The 20,016-nt window shown below is 41.7% G+C and overlaps 1 protein-coding gene across 1 annotated transcript in view; it reads left to right on the top strand.

Moving 5' to 3' along the window:
- Positions 1–20,016, top strand: part of LOC129764862 (uncharacterized) — a 122,144-nt gene that overhangs the window by 57,023 nt on the left and 45,105 nt on the right. The window contains exon 4 of the mRNA XM_055764411.1: positions 7,324–7,434. Coding sequence (XP_055620386.1) covers positions 7,324–7,434 — 111 coding nt within the window. The remainder of the gene's footprint in view (positions 1–7,323; positions 7,435–20,016) is intronic.

Raw genomic sequence — 20,016 nt, 5'->3', positions numbered from 1 at the left:
ATCATATTCAGCTTTTATCCATTCCTCCTCGCATCGCATAGCATTCAAATGTCCACCTACACGAACGGAACGAATGATCAGGGAATAAAGCCCCCGAGAAGAACATATTATTGCCATCATAACATTACGCCCAACCATCGGTTGACAACATTGAGTTGTTCCATCCCTTTTTAAATTGCAAACGACATTCGGCCGCGATGCCCACTTTAGGGCACATTTGAGGGGCGCGATGGCACATTACGACAAAGCTACCGAGAGTTCCCGTTTCTCGGACGCCTACTGATCAACTCCTCGTATGGCCTATTTCGCCGAGGCAGCATCCAATTACGCGAACGCACGTTCCAATCAACAACATTTGCGTCAATCAATTAACGGTGCATACGGTTTTATCGCGTCGAGCATAATTCTCTACGCCATTAGCATCTTCATACTGTCAATGTGTCGCTAAAGTGAAAGACTCGCGCGGCCCAAAAAGCTCAGTTCACCTCACCCCACAACATAAGCCTCGTAGCAAGGAGGAAAAAAAGTATCGAGTCGCTCGCTGGGCTGTCAGGTAACAAACAGCCTTGCACTCGCCAATGTTATGTTCAAGAAAGAAAAAAAGGAATTGAATTTTCGCTATTCCAGAACACGTTCCTCAGTATGTTAATTTGGATCTGCTCGAGTTTCGCGCATTATTACGTTTTCCCATTTTCCGCATGATTATATATTCTAATGCAAACACACGCCGGTGCAGTTTTGTATGCAGCATCTCACCCGTAATGGGCACCCACAGCAAAAACGAGCGTTTAAATAATGATCTCTCAGCGGGCGGCGGCTGAAGAACCGTTTTTTCGTTCGAATCCTAGAGTGGCCCTAACCGGAATCTGGACCCATATTCAGTGCGCTTTCATTTCCTCCCCCTCACTGACGCTTATTTACCACCTGTGTCGATCGCCGGATTAGCCATTAGCCACATCGTCGACGGTGTAGCTGAAGCGAAAATGCCAACCGTGCGGAATGTTTTACCGTGGCATCCGCTTGTAGGTGGCATTAGGTATGCAATGCATATCACCCTAACTGAGCCCGTGACAGAGAAAAACACGACTATTAGCGACACAAGTAGAGTACGGAGGGCGCAAAAAGTGGCAGTCAAATAAAGTAGTAATTTTACACGCATCATCTTACAATGAGCATTTCCCATGCTCGTTCGTAAGAAGATATCACAGCAACATAAAAAAAACAGTGGGTAGCAAGGATCGGGGATGGGAAGGTAAATCTATGTGTGGAGTGCAGCTGTAGGCTGGGCTTGGAATTTACAGTTCAATTGTTTTGCGTTGGCTGGAGGTTTTTGCGAACGATGATTATCAGATGGCACTAAAGAGGGCAATTTGATTCAATCCCATATTCAGGAGGCCGTTGTTCGGACAATGTTCTACTTTTTTTCTGCAACTTCCCGATCATCTGATCATCGGTAATCGACGAAACAATGGTCAATGTGCTTGTAACTTTTAATGCCACTCAGCTAAAAGGGATTAGACTACGAAATCCTTTCCTGAAGAAGTTCAACCCAGGTAACCAATTGAGCGTTAGCATATGTAATAAACTTATCTTATATTTGCATTACAGCTGGTTTAGCTTTTTGAATACACAGCAGTTGTAAATCAACATGCACAAAAAATCAGATTCCTATACCGAATAACATGCCTTGGATGCCTTAACACGTTCGACGGCCAAAGCGACTTTTCTGAGTTTCTTGCGGAGCCCAACTTGCGTATAAATTATATTATTGAATATCAAACTTAGTTAGTAGACAACTTTTACAAGATCTGGCAATATTTTATTTAATTTGAAGATGAATTGACAACAATAACACATGCCAAAGTCATATTATATGAGTTTTGCAAAAAGTTGCAGTACAAACCGCTCTATAATAAAAAGTATAGTATAAACATTATAATGATATGGTTATGATTTTATTATTTTTCTACATATCCTACAGTTACACTTAGGTGCCTATTCTATCAAATTCCTTTCAAAATCCTATTCAATTTGAACGAGGAAAGTGTCACCCATATCTGGGTGACGGGGCGACGAAAGTGTTAAGTGGCAAGCTCTAAAATATGACGCGTGACACAGTGCAAGTCGGAAGGAATTTCTTTGGCGAAAAATCCATCGACCAGAACGAGAATCGAACCCAAAGCCCCCGAGTTCCCAGTATTGTTTTGGAAAACCTGAAAAAAAAGACTATGAAAATGGAAAACCTACTGCTTTATTATTGGAATCGTATATTTATTTTATGTGATGAAATAAGAGGTTTTTTCGAAAATTACAAAAACATATTGAGCGAAAACTATGTCTAATGATGATTTTATAGTATAATAGTAATTATTTGTGGCACAAACAAGAATTCATCGACAAATGGTTAAGTGAGTGTCAGGACTACATGTGTTAGGTAATCATACAATATGAAGCAGAAAATTTCATTCAAACTTTTATATTTTTACACTGCACTTGGCCCTTCAGACCTAATAGAGAAAAAATATCTCCCAAGCACTAATATCGCCACCAGACGTCGACACTGTACATTTGTCATAGCAAATATAAACAAATCAGACTATATAACGCACACCTACAAACCACCGCATTCATGAAACAGAAAACGTTTTGACGTAGGACTACGTCTTTCATTTCTATACCGGGGTGTAAAATCAAAGTTTCGAAAACGAAAGCGTTACGCCGGAGACCGAGATTTTGAGCGTTAATAGCTCCTAAACAACTGAACGAAATGGTATGATAAACACTTCATTCGAAAGATAAAATGTCTGCGCGTTCTATACTTGTTACTTTTTGATCCAAAAACTTGTTTCAATAGTCTTAAAATTGCTTTCAAAACAGGCTATTGAAATCACCAATCGGTATATAAGCGAGCGCCGCTCGGAAATCCACTCAGTTCTAATTGAACAGCGATTGGAGCATGTTGTCGCTGTTGTGGTGAAGCTCTTCGTTTATCATGAAAGCGCGGATGAACGGTGCCACCAAGAGCCTGTTTGTGCACCTTAGGACAGAAGAGAATCCATCAGGAGGAGAGTGATGCCACAAACGGTTCCCCGGGAAGAGTTCGGAGCAGCCGCCACACACACACATACACGCGCGGAATTCTTCGTTTGGATGCCATTCAGCATCGAGAAAATTCCGGAAAGTTCTAATCATTTCTGGAAAATAAACTGCCAGTTCCTCTGGGAATTTAAAAATACATTCATGTGAAAGAGTTTATTTGAATGTTTTCTATCCATGTAACACTGTGACCAAATACATTTAGTTTTGTGATTTTTCAATCAATCGCAATTAACAGGATAGCTTCTGAAGATTATTCTTCCCCATCAGTAGGATATTTGCGTATCCAATATTGTATGCGCCCGCAATCGATTATTGCTCAGTCGCCGAAAGTTCCGAGCTCAGAGAGTTCATTCCCCTCTAGTTTGCCTTCCAAATTGCCATCGTAAACCACACCTTCTCTCGATTCAATCACACACAAAAAGCATACTTAAGCGATATTCTGGTGGTGAGATGCATTCATTTTTCGTGAGGACATCGACAAGACAACATCGTTGCCTAACGTGCTGGAGGAGGTGGACGGCGAAGGATCGACACATACACGCGCAGAATTCTTTCCGTTTGGATGCCATTCAGCATCGAGAAAGTTCCGGAAAGATCTAATCATTGCTGGAAAATAATCTGCCAGTTCCTCTGGGAATTTGAAAATACATTCATGTGAAAGAGTTTATTTGAATGTTTTCTATCCATGTAACACTGTGACCAAATATGTTTCAAGCAAGTGCTATTAACAAATGGTTATCGAATTAGCATTAACCACTGGTGGGCTTCCAGTATCGAGGAAAATGTGGAAATATCTAATCGTTACTGAAAATGATCTGCCAGTTCCTCTGGGAATTTAAAAATACATTCATGTGAAAGAGTTTATTTGAATGTTTTTTATCCATGTAACACTGTGACCAAATATGTTTCAATCAAGTGCTATTAACAGGTGGTTATCGAATTAGTATTAACCACTGGTGGGCTTCCAGTATCGAGGAAAATGTGGAAATATCTAATGATTGCTGGAAAATAATCTGCCAGTTCCCCTTGGAATTGAAAATTACATTCAAGCGAAAGAGTTTATTTTAATGTTTTCTATCCATAAAATATCCATATAATACATTTGGGTTTGTGATTTGTCAATCAAGTACAGTTAGCAGCTTCTAAAGATTATTCTTCAGAACAAGATTTTTCGTATCCTATATTGGATGCATAAAACCTTGTGCCTCCAACGTAACGCTCTCGTTTTCGAAGTCCCCCAAATATTCATTTATTCATTCATTCAGAATGGATTGAGATTCAACTTCAAACAAATGATCTCTAAATCAACGATAGTCCTACGTCACCCTTGTGGTTATGCCATAGATATAACCCACTTCCTGTTTTTAATTACAGAGTCAGTTTGGCACTAACTCAGTTTTAAAAACGAATTCGCTATAAGCGAACGTTCGTTGATCTAATCGCAGAACACTTCATTGATTAATTACCTTTTAACCCTTTACAATTTCCTTTTCGTATATTTTTTTCTACTTCTACAAAACTCGTTATTATAGTATAAAATTATTTTCAGACACAATTCTCGTTCTCTATTACATGGGATGCATGTTTGATACAGGAAATATAATAACATAAAGACAGCTCAAATTGGACGATTCCTTCCTCGAGTTTTGTCCCATTCGTACCCAAAGACATGAAACCACCCTCCACCGATTTTCAGAAAGCATCTACGCATCCAGCTGTGAACGGCGTAATAATCATTATTCGTTCACTCAAAAATAACAAATATACCAATAACCAAAATTCCCAGACACTTAACTTTACTTCTAACATCTAGAAAAAAAATCACGAAAATTCATTATTTTTCGACCTTCCAGACAGGGGTCCCCCCTTAAATAAGCGAAGTGGATGCCCTTCTGCCCGTCCAAAATGCACCACAACAACGGATCAAAATGTCAAACGACATTGGAGCGTTTTTTTTGGATACTTTTTGATCCACTGCTTATTCCTTTCGATTCCGATATGTAGGGGAACTTTGGGTAAGACGCACCGTGTCAGTAAAACGCATCACCATGAAAAATAACACAGTAATCGGTGGGATTTTTTTGTGCGTATAACTTCCTTTTTTCATTATAAATACAATTAAACGTATTGTAGCACCAAAAATCACGTCTATCTTCATAGAATAATGATATTTTAAAAACTGCATAATTTCATGCAACTTTGACCACTTTGGCAAGGCATTTGAAGCATGAAAACTATGGATGGATTATACCTATGATATAACCGCAAGGTTGACGTAGGACTGCCGTTGGCTTAGTAATCAATGGTGTTTCTTCAATGAGCTATAATCCCACCTCGGATGTTCGTCATTGTGTACGATGTCGATATAGCTGCGCAGAGATATCTTTTGTGTGTGTTTTATTAAATTGCATTTGTACCCGCTTTTGTAGACCGTGATAGCAAAACGAATTCCGGAGTATAAAAATGCTTGGGGTTATAAAAGTATTGCCGACTTGAATGTATCTGCAATGCCGATTTTCCCAACTTCTTGGTTTCGGTATCTGTATTGAGGAAACACATTCCGGTTTGAAAAAATGCAAGCGAGTACAAAAGTACCCGTAGTTTGCATCTATTTTGCTATGCCAATTTCCCCAGGCTCCATGTTTTTGAAATCTGTGTTAGGGAAACATTCCAACTTGCAAAAACACAAACGAGTACAAAAGTTCCCGCTGCTTGCATCTAATTTGCTATGCAGATTTCCACAGGCTTCATGGTTATGAAGTCTGTGTTAGCGAAACATTCCGATTTCCAGAAACGCAAGCGAGTACAAAACTACCGGCAGCTTGCATCTATTTTGCAATGCCGATTTCCCCAGGCTGCATGATTTTGAAGTCTGTTAGGGAAACATTCCAATTTGCAAAAACGCGAACGAGTTACAAAAGTTCTCGCTGCTTACATTTAATTTTCTATGCCAATTTCCTCTGGCTCCATGGTTATCAAGTCTGTGTTAGGGAAACATCCATCCTTTCCAGCGATCGTACCTCAATCGTTGCACAATCATAACTGAGTGGATTTCCGAGCAGCACTCACTTATATACCGATTGGTGTGATTTCAATAGCCTGTTTTGAAAGCAATTTTAGGGCTACTGAAACAGGTTTTTGGATCAAAAAATAACAAGCGTATAACGCGTAAACATTTTATTTATCGAATGAAGTGTTTATCATACCATTTCGTTCAACTATTTAGAAGCTATTAACGTTCAAAATCTCGTTCTCCGGCGTAACCCTTCCGTTTTCGAAACATTGAACTTACATCCCAGTATAGAAATGAAAGACGTAGTCCTACGTCAAAAATATTATGAATCGGATATAAAAAATTAGTAATCTCAAATCTCGAAATCATTACAGAGAAACATCTTTTGAATTCATACTTTGAAATCCATCCCCGCCTCGAAGATCTGCTTCCGGAACAAGCACAGTTACACGGTCATACCCAAGTGTTCAATTATTTAAAAATGGTGTCGCCTATTTATTTAATTGGTTTTTATTAGGCCCTAATTCGAGCCTTGAAGTGGTTCACATTATCTTCCCCTCGACAATCAACTTTGATTTGTCGCTTCGAATTGCTTATTTATGCGCTACGGCCACAAATCCAGCCGCCTAATCCCTAATACGATAGCCAACACCTTTCCGACACCCTTCGGTGGTGGCGGGAACCCTATAATGAACGTTTGAAAATTATCATTAGCCTCCTCACCTCTCAATCACGCATCACGTGGTGATTTGTGCGGGTATGAATGAAGCAAGGCATACAAGCATGGTATGAGATGATATTGTTTCAAAAAACACTTTCCTAATTTCGCTTGCTTGCTCCGAGAGCTTGGTAAACTGAACAACGTAGAACTGGGAATGCACGATTCCCAAGCCAGATTTGATTGAGCTGAATAATGTCTATATTCCGAGAGCTGAGAAAATTAGTGAGAAGGGTGAGCACAACAATAATAAACGGGCTGAACCGCACCTGCGTACAGCAAATTCATCATTAAGACGGACGGATTTAGTTGAGTGAGGACTCGAATCAACTTCTTCCCGAACCGTTAAGGCCGTAATCAGTAGCGAACGAGCGCACGGATTATTAAGTTGTTTGAAATAACAATCACCTGATTGTTTAATGTTTAATATTAAAAATGGAACACTGTAATCGATACGCGACTAATTTAGCTTTCATTATCCACTTCTTTCTAGAGTGCACCCTCGCGCCCTTCATCAGCGGATCCACCACGGAAAAGATTCCGTTCGTGTTCCTGCCGCACCGGGGCCAGATTGTCTATCCAAGCAAGGAGATTGGTTTTCCGGGTAAGTGTGTTGACCAAACAAATCGTTCACGTTGTCCGGTACTCGTTGTTTTTTTCTTTCTCTCTAATGGACAACACTTATGTGTAATTTACCGACAAACGTCTTTACCCTTCGGGCTGCCGGTGGTCTCCTCTGGTGCGAACGTGCGGTGGCAGATGAATTGATGCAACACTCCATCCAGCCGAACGCCCTCGTAAAGCTTTCTCACCCGGCTCCGGTCTGGTCCGTTTGGCGAAGCCAAAGGTTAATTTTTGCATATTTGCAAGCCTTTACCCCCGAGAGTTCCAAGTTGCTGAGTGGTGAGGGATAAGTGCTGCTGTTGAAGAGGTCTAACTTCACTTGGGCGGCCCCTTTAACTTCCCTACGCTGGAGTTTGACTACCAAGGCGAGAATGGATTTGACAACAGTTTCGAGAAAGAAGTTTTTCTCATGAAGTTGTCCAGTGTCGCATTATGGCAGTTGCATAAGAGAAACACAAATAAGTGCAATTGGGAAACTAGTTTAAGGCAAACATGATAAAAGACGTACAATGAGAGAAATGCGTATGGCATACAAAACCTATTTCAATTATTTTCGTTGTTTTTAGTTTATTTGAATGATAAAAATCATTGTATGATAAAACCATTATTTCATGATGTTTAGGATGACAATGTTTCCTATCAATTGACAGCACATCCCAAGGAATGCCAGATGTGAACAAAAGTCTCCATTTCGGCGTCATTTGATTTACTGTGAAGATATGTCATTCCATGAGGTTATGCACTAAAGAATCAAATTTCAAATAAAGTTTTAGAAGAAAATTTGAAACGTTATCTGAATAAGCAATAGTTATAACATTCATTCTTTGAAACGAATTAAATTTTTGTGCGCCAGCCTTTTTTCATATATATAAATCGTTTATTTTTGTATTGTTCCTAGTATATATTAACATTTTTCCTCAATTCTAGTGTTAATAATGTAGAAAACCGTTTACTCGCGGTCCACTCGAGTTTAGAAGGGTGACATATTTTCTTCTGAAAAAGGAGGGGATATAAGGATATTGTAACAATGTTCACACTCGCTTATTCTTATGTCTATTATGTATTTACATTTCAGCTTATTCTATTGTTAGTAAGAAGGGATCCGATTTTACGTGAAGGAAAGGGAAAAGGAGAATATAAAGATATAAGGACAATCACACACGAAGATCGATAGTTTTAAGGAAAACATATATTTGGGACATGGAATAAAGATCTAACCGAGCCAATACATCTCTCACCGGCACATTGGGCTGCCTTCCTCTGGCCCGAAGAGAGTTGTCTAAATTCGATCTGGCAACAACATACCCCTCGCACGACCAAACAACGTGTTCGATGTCGTGGTAACCTTGGCCACAAACACAGATATTGCTATCGGCAAGATTAAAACGAAAGTGTAGAGCGTCTAAAGAACAGTGATTGAACATGAGTCGGGAGAAGGTTCGAATAAAGTCCCGACTCAAGTCCAGACTTTTGAACCACGGTTTGGGGATAATCGAGTGAAGCCACCGGCCCAATTCATCTTCGTTTCATTTGCGTTGCCAGCTAGCGAAGGTATTTTTACGGTCTAAGGAATAAAATTCATTGAAGGCGATTTGACGCTGATAAATATCGCCTTCAATCGCACCTACCTTTGCTAATGAATCAGCCCTTTCATTACTCGGAATTGAGCTATGTGAAGGGACCCAGACAAAGGTAATGGCATAACAGCGTCTGGATAAAGCACTCAAAATTTCTCGTAATCTCTCAAGGAAGTACGGCGAGTGCTTTTCCGGCCTCACTGAACGGATAGCTTCGACAGAGCTAAGACTATCCGTTACAATGTAATAGTGTTCAACAGGTCGTGAGGCGACCCTGTCCAGCGTCCAGTGTATTGCTGCCAATTCAGCAATATACACTGAGCAAGGATTCTGACTGTGGAAGGTGCTAAAAATTCGTCGAACACTCCAAAACCTGTGGACTCATTCATAGAGGACCCATCAGTAAAGTACATATTAGGCTGTCAAAAAAGTCCTGCGGTATTTTTTTTTAATTTTCATTTGTTCATAAAATTAGTTACAATCATCTGTTTTAAGTCAAATATGTGCCGTTTTGTTCGATGACTTGTTCCCAACGAGATGCCAACTTCATAATACCCCTGTTATAGAAGCTTATTGGCAAAAAACTCGGATAGCCAATTTTCACAGGCCTCTTTTGTGGCTAACTTCTGACTACCTAGCTCGTTCGCCATGGACAAAAACAGGTGGTAGTCACTTGGTGCAAGGTCCGGACTATACGGCGGATGCAAAAGAACCTCCCATCCGAGCTCCCGGAGCTTCTGGCGCGTCACCAAAGAAGTGTGTGGCCTGGCGTTGTCCTGATGGAAGACAATGCGGCCTCTGTTTATCAAAGATGGCCTCTTCTTCATGAGCGCTACCTTCAAGCGGTCCAGTTGTTGGCAGTACAGGTCCGAATTGAGCGTTTGGCCATAGGGAAGCAGCTCATAATAGATTACAACTTGACAATCCCACCAAACACACAGCAGAACCTTTCTGGCCGTTAATGAGGGCTTGGCCACCGTCTGAGCCGCTTCAGCGGGCTTCGACCATGACCGTTTGCGCTTCACGTTGTCGTAAGTGACCCACTTTTCATCGCCAGTCACCATCCGCTTCAGAAACGGGTCGATTTTGTTGCGATTCAGCAGCGATTCACATGCGTCGATACGGTCATAGATATTTTTTTGCGTCAACGTGTGTGGCACCCATACATCGAGCTTCTGTGTGAATCCAAGCTTCTTCAAATGGTTAATAACGGTTTGATGACTTATCCACAGCTCTTGGCCGATGCTACGGCTGCTACTATGCTGGTCTTTCTCGGCTAATTCAGCGATTTTGTCGCAATTTTCGACGACAGGCCTTCCGGAGCGTGGCGCATCTTCGACGACCTCTACACCAGAACGAAAACGTTGAAACCATCGTTGTGCGGTGGAAATGGGAACTGTATCGGGTCCATAAACTGCACAAATTTTATTGGCAGCTTGAGATGCATTTTTGCCTTTGTCATAGTAGTATTGTAAAATATGTCGGATTTTCTCTTTTTTTTTGCTCCATATTTGTGACACTATAACTCACGAACGACTTAACCAAACAAAACACTGTCAAGGACTATATTATAGCGCAAAAATACCTTTCCAACAAGCTATAGTATGACTCGATACAATGAATACAACTAGAACTACGCGCTTACAACGACACCTCGCGGAAATACCGCAGGACTTTTTTGACAGCCTAATATTATCAGAATTGATATCCCCATACTTTGCACCGAAGATCGTTGGAACGATCCTCGATCGAAGATAGTCTGATATTCCATGAGTATCCTGCTTCATGGACAGATCAAAATGCACAGAGGAATTGATATAGTCAGGAAAACAAACACGGTTGGGAATATACGAAGAAGGAACAACCTGCATGGAGATGAATTCATGATATGAACTAATGAATCCGGAGCGAAAATTTAGCTCGATCAGCTGCTCAAAATTTCCGATCACCAATGGGTTCATGACCTTACACTGAATGAGGAACCGAAGAGATAACAAATTGAAGCGATCTTTTAGTGGGAGTACGCCTGCCAAAACCTCGAGACTCATGGTAAGGGTTGAGGGGTGCGCCAACCTTTGAGAGTTTAAAAACCCACTAACTATTTAAAATAATTTAGGTTTTCACTATTGTTATGTTTCTTGAGAAATCTCTGCTTCCTTAACCAAACTTCGATTTATATACACCATAGAATAGATAAGTTAATACTTGTTTAAAGGGCCGTGGGGGAACCTAGGATTCATTTTGTTATTTATGAGAAACATACATTTGAAAAACTGGTATTTTAAAGCGTTGTCACGTCACAAAAATAGAGCTTTTTTTGGTTGATCAGATGAACTTAAGTTCAAACATTTTTATACTTCAGTTTCAAACAATGAGGGTCAACAACTTACAAAATTTGGTTAAAATCGGTTTACAAATAGAGGAGTATGAACTGTCTCAAGCTGTTGTTGTCACGTCACGAAAAATATATTCGATCCATTCTAGCGTGACGCGACTCGCTACAAACACTTTTTTATGCGTTTTCATGTATAAACCACACAAAACTAAACGATGTTACAGTGAAATTGAGAAAATTACCTTCAAGAATCCTTAGTTTGATAATATTTGATAGCTAGATTGGCTTGTTGTCAGTCAAATACTTTTGTGAAGTGACAACACCTGACCTTTTGCTGTTTCGGACTGTTGAACTTCAATTCAAAACATACAAATGAACTTGTTCTATGATTTGTAAGCAATCTTGTTTCGACTTCCGGTTTGCTGATAATAGTATTATAGTATAATAGTATTATATTTTGGAAACCCCATATTGGGTTGGTATTGGATGCAAGGGTCTTACCAGCGGAAGTCGAATATAATATTCCGAAGCCATTTTGGAATCGAAGATGGTTACTTCCGGTTCGTTAAAAACAGCTCTAAAAGACAGGAAACGGCATGAAATCCCACAATACGAACGGGAATGATAGTGGTTGTGTCACATTCACCCGAATATCATTCACCCGAAACACGTTTATCCGAAGCACATTTACCCTAATGTAACAAATACTCGGATGAAACATACACTCTGTTGGCGGTATTTTCGGGATCTTTTGAGCAATTTACAATCTGTTGTTGGACACATCTAAAAGCTATGAATTTAAATTTTATTTATACATTCCTTTTATAACTTATCCTCTGTCTACCCCCACGTAGTATCCGTTCTATCTGACCAACAATTTCTTCCTTCTTCTATGCCCTTAAATTCTCTTCTTTCCAGCCTACAATAATTTTAATCATTCGATCATTTAATTATACGCAGTTCAAACTACTTACCAATAAATTCAACTTCGTTATCTTTTCTCTGATTACGTTCAATTATAATTAAAGGGTGTGTCACATCAAATTGCATCACGGAAAAAACGCTGTAGAAATTTAATTTTTAGGAATTATATCTTCAGCTTTCGTTTATAATCAGATAAGAGTGTATAGATCACGTTGGCCATGCTTCACTGTCAATTTTTCGTAAATTTGGAAAAATGTCGTTGAACGAAAAAGAGCGCCGTGAATTAATCCTGTGCACTCATTTCGAGAATCCGGAGTTGTCACATCGGGACATCGGTAAGATGCTGGGAATCGTCCAATCCACGGTCAGCAGAGTACTAAAACGATACTTCGAGAACCTAACCATCAACCGGAAGGTGAAGAACAGCAAAAATGGATGCTCCGTCAGTGAAAAAGATCACAAGCGCGTAGTTAAGCAGTTTAGACGTGATCCGAGAAGTTCGGTCCGGGATGTCGCCAATAAGCTGAATTTGTCAAGTTCATTCGTCCTGCGGACCAAGCAGCGGGAGGGCCTGCGTACGTACAAGGTTCAGAAGGCTCCTAACCGCGACGAAAGGCAAAACATGGTGGGGAAGACGCGAGCCCGGAAGCTGTACACCGAAATGCTGACGAAGCCGCATTGCCTGGTAATGGACGACGAAACCTACGTCAAAGCGGACTTTCGTCAGCTGCCGGGCCTGTTGTTTTTCTCCGCAGAGGACAAATTCAGCGTTCCGGAGGAGATTCGCAAGCAGAAACTATCCAAGTTTGCCAAAAAGTACATGGTGTGGCAAGCGATCTGCTCTTGCGGAAAGCGGAGCGCCCCTTTCGTGATGACCGGCACGGTAAACGGGCAGGTTTACCTTAAGGAGTGCCTACAGAAGCGCTTACTACCACTATTGAAGCAGCACGAGGGCCCGACCATCTTCTGGCCGGATCTCGCTTCGTGCCACTATTCAAAGGACGTGTTGGAGTGGTACGACGCCAACGGGGTCACCTTCGTGCCAAAGGAAATGAACCCGCCCAACGCACCGGAGCTTCGCCCAATAGAGAAATATTGGGCGATAATGAAGCAGGCCCTCCGGAAGAACCCAAAAGTTGTCAAATCGGAGGAGGACTTCAAGAGAAAATGGATTTCTGTTCAAAAAAAACTACAACCTGTCGTTGTACAGAACCTTATGGACGGGGTAAAGAGGAAGATGCGAGGATACGGGCTTGGGCTCGAAGTATGAATAAAAAGAAAATGCCAAAAGTGCAGCGCCCCTTTAAATTAATTCTCATCTCATCAGACATTTTTCTAACCAGACAATATGAGAATCCAATAAAGGATTCTACAATAAGAATGAGCAACATAAGAATGCCGGAATTTTCCATACAGATGGAAAATTCCATGAATACGATAGGCAGCAGTAAATAAATAAATAGAACGGAGGTAGCAGAATAGGAAAACTCTACCTAGAGTTTGTCGGTAGATATTAAGACATTAATGTTATCGTGAAGAGAAGTAAAATAAAGAAAAGGGAGTCGATCGTGAGCCACGCAGGAGAACGGTGGTGTCTCCTGAAAACCAAGAAGTTGTGTTTTTTGTATTTTAGAACATAAGAATGCCGTGAGGCCGCTCGGGCGCTGTGCAAAAGTTGTTTAATAGTTTTTATTTTACTGTCTAAAATTTTCAAAAGAATCGGGCGAATTTCTACAGCGTTTTTTCCGTGATGCAATTTGATGTGACACACCCTTTACAAGATGCGCCCAAGGCTTACAATCTTCAAACCACTTCATTCTCCTGGTGATCCTGGGAAAGTGTTCCTTGATCCACCTACGCCAAAAGTGATCCACCACCTCTCGACACAAGTTAATTCCGACGCCTTCGGTTCTAGCAGATCCCGTAGTGGTTGTACGACTCTGCTTGAATTGGGCAACAAGAAGTGATTTGGAGTTAATCCTTCCTGGCTCGAAGACTCCAAAGAGATAAGTGTTAAGGTGGGACCAGAATGCCGCGCTATGCCTCGCGTCGCGACAATTGTGCTTTGACACTTCATTTTAAACATACGTGTTTCCATTTCGCCGCCCACAATAATGTGTTGCGTCATAAGCATCGTTGTATTAAATGCTAACACTTGTTCTAAACTGCTTGCGACGAATATATCAATGTCTTGTTTCTAAAAACATTCAATCGGACACCGGGTGTCGTATGGTACGAACGACGTTTGAGCAGCGCGACTCTCCTGACGCAACACAACTTTTTCATCTATAAACGGAGATAGTCGCTTGTCTGGATGTCCATTTCCTCCAAATAAGAGGATAATCTGTGTTGGCCAACTGCTCTCCAGCTCATTTGAAAAAAAAACTAGGTCCACGATACCACCGACCGCCGGTGTTTAGTTAAGGTCCACTACCCCACTTATTGGCTTCATCTGCCACGTTCATTTTGGAGAGAACCCATCTTCAATCACCAAAGTTTGTATTGGACAAGGTATCGCCGATATCTCGAATTGATCCAGACCAACCCCGTTCGGGAGTCTTTCCAGATGTATTTACTCGTTATTGATAGATTGAGGGAAGGCGTAATAGAAGACGCCACTTGAAACTTTAACGTCGGTATAGAGAGCAGCTTCAATGGTGCAACTTTAGATTTTGCTGCTGCTAGCGCACAGTGAACAGTTTCTCAGCCCGGAGGTAACCGCACAAGCAAAAGCTGCTTCACTGAAGTCTGAAAAATGTGAATTTGTAGAATACTAATATCCGATATCGTGTACCCCGGGGAATAACTGCGGGCCAGTCGCACCTCTGCTAGTTACGGAAACTTTTCAATCCACTACACCCTTCGCAACTGCAACTGCTCGGGAATCCGTTCATCCCACTTCGTTCCGCTTCGACATATGTCCTGTATTAGGATTTTCCTATGCACTAAGAAGTGTGAGGGGAACCCCAATAGATCGAACTGCCGCATTGCGACCCTGAGCACCTCCCGCTTTGTTGGCCAAACTGGAATTTCACCAGTCATAGAAGAATAAGTGAACGCATCTTCCTTCGGGAGTCATAAAATTCCCATGACACCCAAGCTCTTCTGCTCGTTACCGTTCGACATCCATGACCAAATCACAAACCCGCCGCACGCATGAATGTGTTTCACCTCCAACGCCCGTCGCACTGCCTCTTCGATGCTATCGAAGACGTCAAGATAGTCGTCGACATAATGTTTTCGTTTGATGGCATTCGCAGCTTCAGGATATTGCTCCTCGTATTCGCAGGTGTTGACGTGGAGAACAGCTGGAATCAAATGTCGCAACATCCATTAGAAAGATTTTCGGATCGTCAGCTGGATTTTCAGAAGTCGCTACGCATGTCGGTCCTCACCTTTGAACAATATTTGGTGGAACATCTTTCGCACGTCTGCGCAAATTGCCACCTTGCGTTCTCGAAATTCAAACAGTATTTCTGGTAACGACACGAGCCAGTCAGGTCCTTTCAGCGATATGGTATTGAGACAAATCTCATTCACCTTGGCCGCCGCATCGCAAAATATGCGTGTCTTCCCAGGTTTTTTGGGATTGATGATAACTACCAACGACAAATACCTTCCCTCAGTTCTTACTCCGTTGCTAGGTGGATGTATCCTTTCTGCTCGTACTCAAGCATCTGTTTTTTTACGCTGGCTCCTATAACAAGATCAGCATACATACTTTTATCCAAGCACTGCAATCTCCTCACTGCCAATTGAGTAGCTTTCTGGGTCGGGTCGTATTTCCAAATCAGTTCGATTTCAGAATGCTGTCCGACGCGTTTCGTAGTCATTTCCAGAATTCGCATTGCCCGCTAGTTTTCTGCAAATTCCGGACAATGCTCCAAGGAAACTCCCAAATTTTCTATGGCGAAATTCTGTTTCACCAACTCGCGCAGATTGCCGTCATCCGGTGAACATTCGCAGATATGGAAGCTATATTCTGTATTTACGAGACAATCTTGCCCCGAGATATCCATGCTGATCCGTTTAGATTTAGGCTCTACCCACGTCACGTTAGACGTCCAGGTCAGGCATAAGGTGTCGCTTGCTCCATCTAGGTTCTGATAATCAGCTATTGACTTCTCTAGTAACGAAACAGACGATCCATCGTCCAAGAACGCTTGTACCATTCGTTGAAGGCTGACCAGACGCGTTCGTTATCGAATGCAGCAAAGGATTATATCATAACGTACAGCCATCCTCCTCTCACATCCTTTTGGACTAGCATGGGCGTTTTCTGTGTGAGTATAAGCAGATTCGACACAACTGCAACCGTTGTACCGTTTGCCAGCGATTCTAGACACCCACTGTCGGAACGTATCACAGTCTCTAACCTTGTGATTAAGGTCCTTGCATACGTGATAACCATTCGTTATCTCTCTACCCATATCTTCTTTTTCTTGAATGGCGTTAACGTTCCCAGTGGAACTTTTGCCGTCTCAACGTATGTATTAACTAGCGTCATTTATCAATACTTAATTGAGATTTCTTAAGCCAAATAACACGCCATGAATGTATTCCGAGGGGCAGAATACGCATGACCACAGTGCAAGTCGAAGGAAATTTCTCTGACGAAAAATCCCCCGGCCAGAACGGGAATTGAACCCGAACACCCGGCATGGTAATATGAGACGCTAACCACTCGGCCACGGGTGCACGTCTCTCTACCCATATCTAAGTATCTATTAGCCTTCATCGCTTCGGCAGTTATGTTGACATCGTGGGAATTATGGAAACTCATATCTTTCATTCTCTCCGTTTTACTCGATGAATTTTGCTTGCCGTCCACGTACAGCGTAACCTCCGTCGCAGCTGATACAAGGTTCCCCATGTACACTGCAAACGTCTGTAAGTCTACCCGCTGAAACTGGCGCTTGTACAAGACCCACTATAAATTGTGATTGGCAGATAACTTCTCGACCAACTCGAACAAAAGAGTAGGGTTGTTGAGGTGTGCTTCGTACGCAGTGTAGCTACCACGAGTGGAACGGACGCAGACAGTAATAACCGACTTCGCACAGCTTCCAGCGCATGCCCACGAGAACACCGCTGAGGTCGCACCGGATTCTCCGCATTTGTGTAACCACAGGCCTGTGTGTAATTTTTGTCCGCGCTGATAAATAACGGCCAATCTTCTAGGCTTCCAGAGAACACCGGGAGTTCATAAGCCGTATGTGAGGTCTCGAGTGGGACGTTCGAGATGTCCTCTGGAGGTGCATACGAGTAACGTTTGTTGTCCACTGCAGGTAGAGTGGGAAACGAGGGCGATACTGTTGAGGATCTAACTTGCATCTGCCGTTGTCCGTTTGGATTTCTCGAATCAAAGGGACGCGTCGGACCATCCGTCCCTTGTACTGAAGAAAAGGCGTTACGTGCACTAGGTTTTGTGGGAGAAATCTTCGGTTGTTCTACGATCGAGGACTGGACTAGCGTATTCTGATAGGATTAATCTCTGGGAGATTAATGGGAGTTCGCTCGTTAGCAGGCTGTTTCTGCGCCGAAGTATTTTTCATTGCTTAGTCGGTGTCTGGTTAAGCATTTTCTCTTGTGTAACAGGACCCATTGCTCTGTTATTTCCTAGATGTTGGCATCCGATCCACTTTTTGACCTTACTCCGACTGCTATGCATATCAAATGCGTTCCCCCGATAGTGAGCGTTGCCCAATGAGTCAGGCTTGCGCGAGCCATTGATGACAAGCGCCAGAGTGAACGTGTTAAATAATTACGAAACAATAACTAGGGGTTGTTTTAAGACTACCTGTTGGAGGTCGGTTCTGGACCACTTTCTGGATTATCAAATTGTTAGCGATGTAACACCTTTCATTAGATACCACCCAAAATTCAGTATGAAGCACCGTTCCTGAGATACAAAGGGGAATAGGTTCAGGACAACCGGTCTGGTTAGGGCCACCCTCTCCCATAGGATGGATCTTTGGAAGGGGAAGGGGAGATCTCGGTGGAATGTGAGAAGTATTCAGGATAATACTAACATAACGTTCATCTTTTGTTGACAAAGCATAAAACAAATTTTATTTCCATGTCTTGAAACGGAACTGAAAATCCAACATTAATGTTTAACAGTCAAAAACCGCCAAAAGTCAGATGTTGACACGTTACAAAAGTATTGGACTGTTAAAAAACGAATTCAACTATAGAATTTCACTTCGAAGTCGAACAAAAACAAAAAAAAACTGTTCTTAGTGAGTCGAAACGTTGCCACTTCACGCTGGAATGGGTCAATATAGTTAAGACATTTTAAGATGTTTGTTGATGTTTTTCAGAAGGTTCAACTCAGTAATTGCAGTAGTGCAACTATTTCGAATCAATTTTCCATCAGCTTTCACTTGTTAGCTACCTAACATCTCCCAACCTCTTTCGCCATCCAATTTCCTGAGAAGCCTCAGTTGAGTGAATCTTCAGTAAAACTGTTCACGCAGTAATAAAATGTTAACCGCTGAAAATCATCAGTGTAATGTCACATCCACAAATTAAACGCACAAAATTAAATGACCGTAGATAAAGTGCAGTGCATATGCTAATTAGCTGCAATAATTATTTCTTTACACGCTGCTTCTGGCACTCGGGAATGCACTTATAATGATACACCTGTGTGTAGAAGTCGTTTAGGTAAAAACAGGCATTAATTTCGCATAGGTTTTCCCTACTGACAAATATAAATTACTTTTTTGAGGTGGATGCACTATACAGCAAGGTAAACATGCTCATAACCGTGTGGAAGTCAAGGGCAGTTCGAGGTAGCTTATAGCCCTCCCAAACACGCAGTTGATGTTGTAAGAAGCTTCGTCTGGTATTCCGCTGTCATCAGCAGAATAAGCATAACTACCTCGTCGAAATGTGCAAGTAAGGCTCCGTTATAAGCCAAGACTTGGGCACAATGGCTTCCCAACGGTGTAAACACGATGAAAGGCCGCTTGAATTACCGCCCATCAATTTTATCGATGGTTTTATTATACCTTTATCGATTGCACCGCCCACCGGAGGCATCCAAGGCTACAAATTGATGGTTCCGCCTAGGAATTAAAACATTTGCCACGCGACATAGGCTTTTGTTTCAATCTTGAGTTATTGATTGGTTGACGGTGTGTTTCTATATGCACCCTTCGATGTTTTGATTGATGGTAGTGATTTTCAGTTTTCAATTTTCTGTTTACCTAAACTTTTCATGGCATCCGACAATCTCCATCACAATCCTATAGCAAGCTAGTGATGCTTCTAATTCTGATTATAGGGAAAGCGTTAAAGCTAAATTCATCACAATATAACACAAGTAACAGAAACCAGTCATTAATTTCACACTTTACTTCTATCAAACCCACAGCGTTCGTGACCGTAACGCAAACACCTCTAGCAACAATATTATTATTTTTGATTTTTTACAGCATACCTGAGCTGCCTGACTCAAGCTGGAAACACACAAAACAATCATTATCAATGATAACCCTTGACAGTGGCATTACAGAAAAATGCTGATATTGTGGGATGAGCGATAATCTATGCACATAATTGGAGCAAACCTGAAAAATGCATCTGTAACTGCATCTCGAACCATGAGGTTTTTCCCGTGGGTAGATCAAATTTCTACTTCCGAAGGCACTACATGATTATTATCACCAAGAGCACAAAAATAACTGTTTGTACAACAATGTTTCCACTTTAGCCAACG

Source organism: Toxorhynchites rutilus, chromosome 2 (genome assembly GCF_029784135.1).
Source record: "Toxorhynchites rutilus septentrionalis strain SRP chromosome 2, ASM2978413v1, whole genome shotgun sequence".
Lineage (NCBI taxonomy): Eukaryota > Metazoa > Arthropoda > Insecta > Diptera > Culicidae > Toxorhynchites > Toxorhynchites rutilus.
Note: the sequence above shows the minus strand (reverse complement) of the source record. Positions and strands in the feature narration are given on the sequence as shown.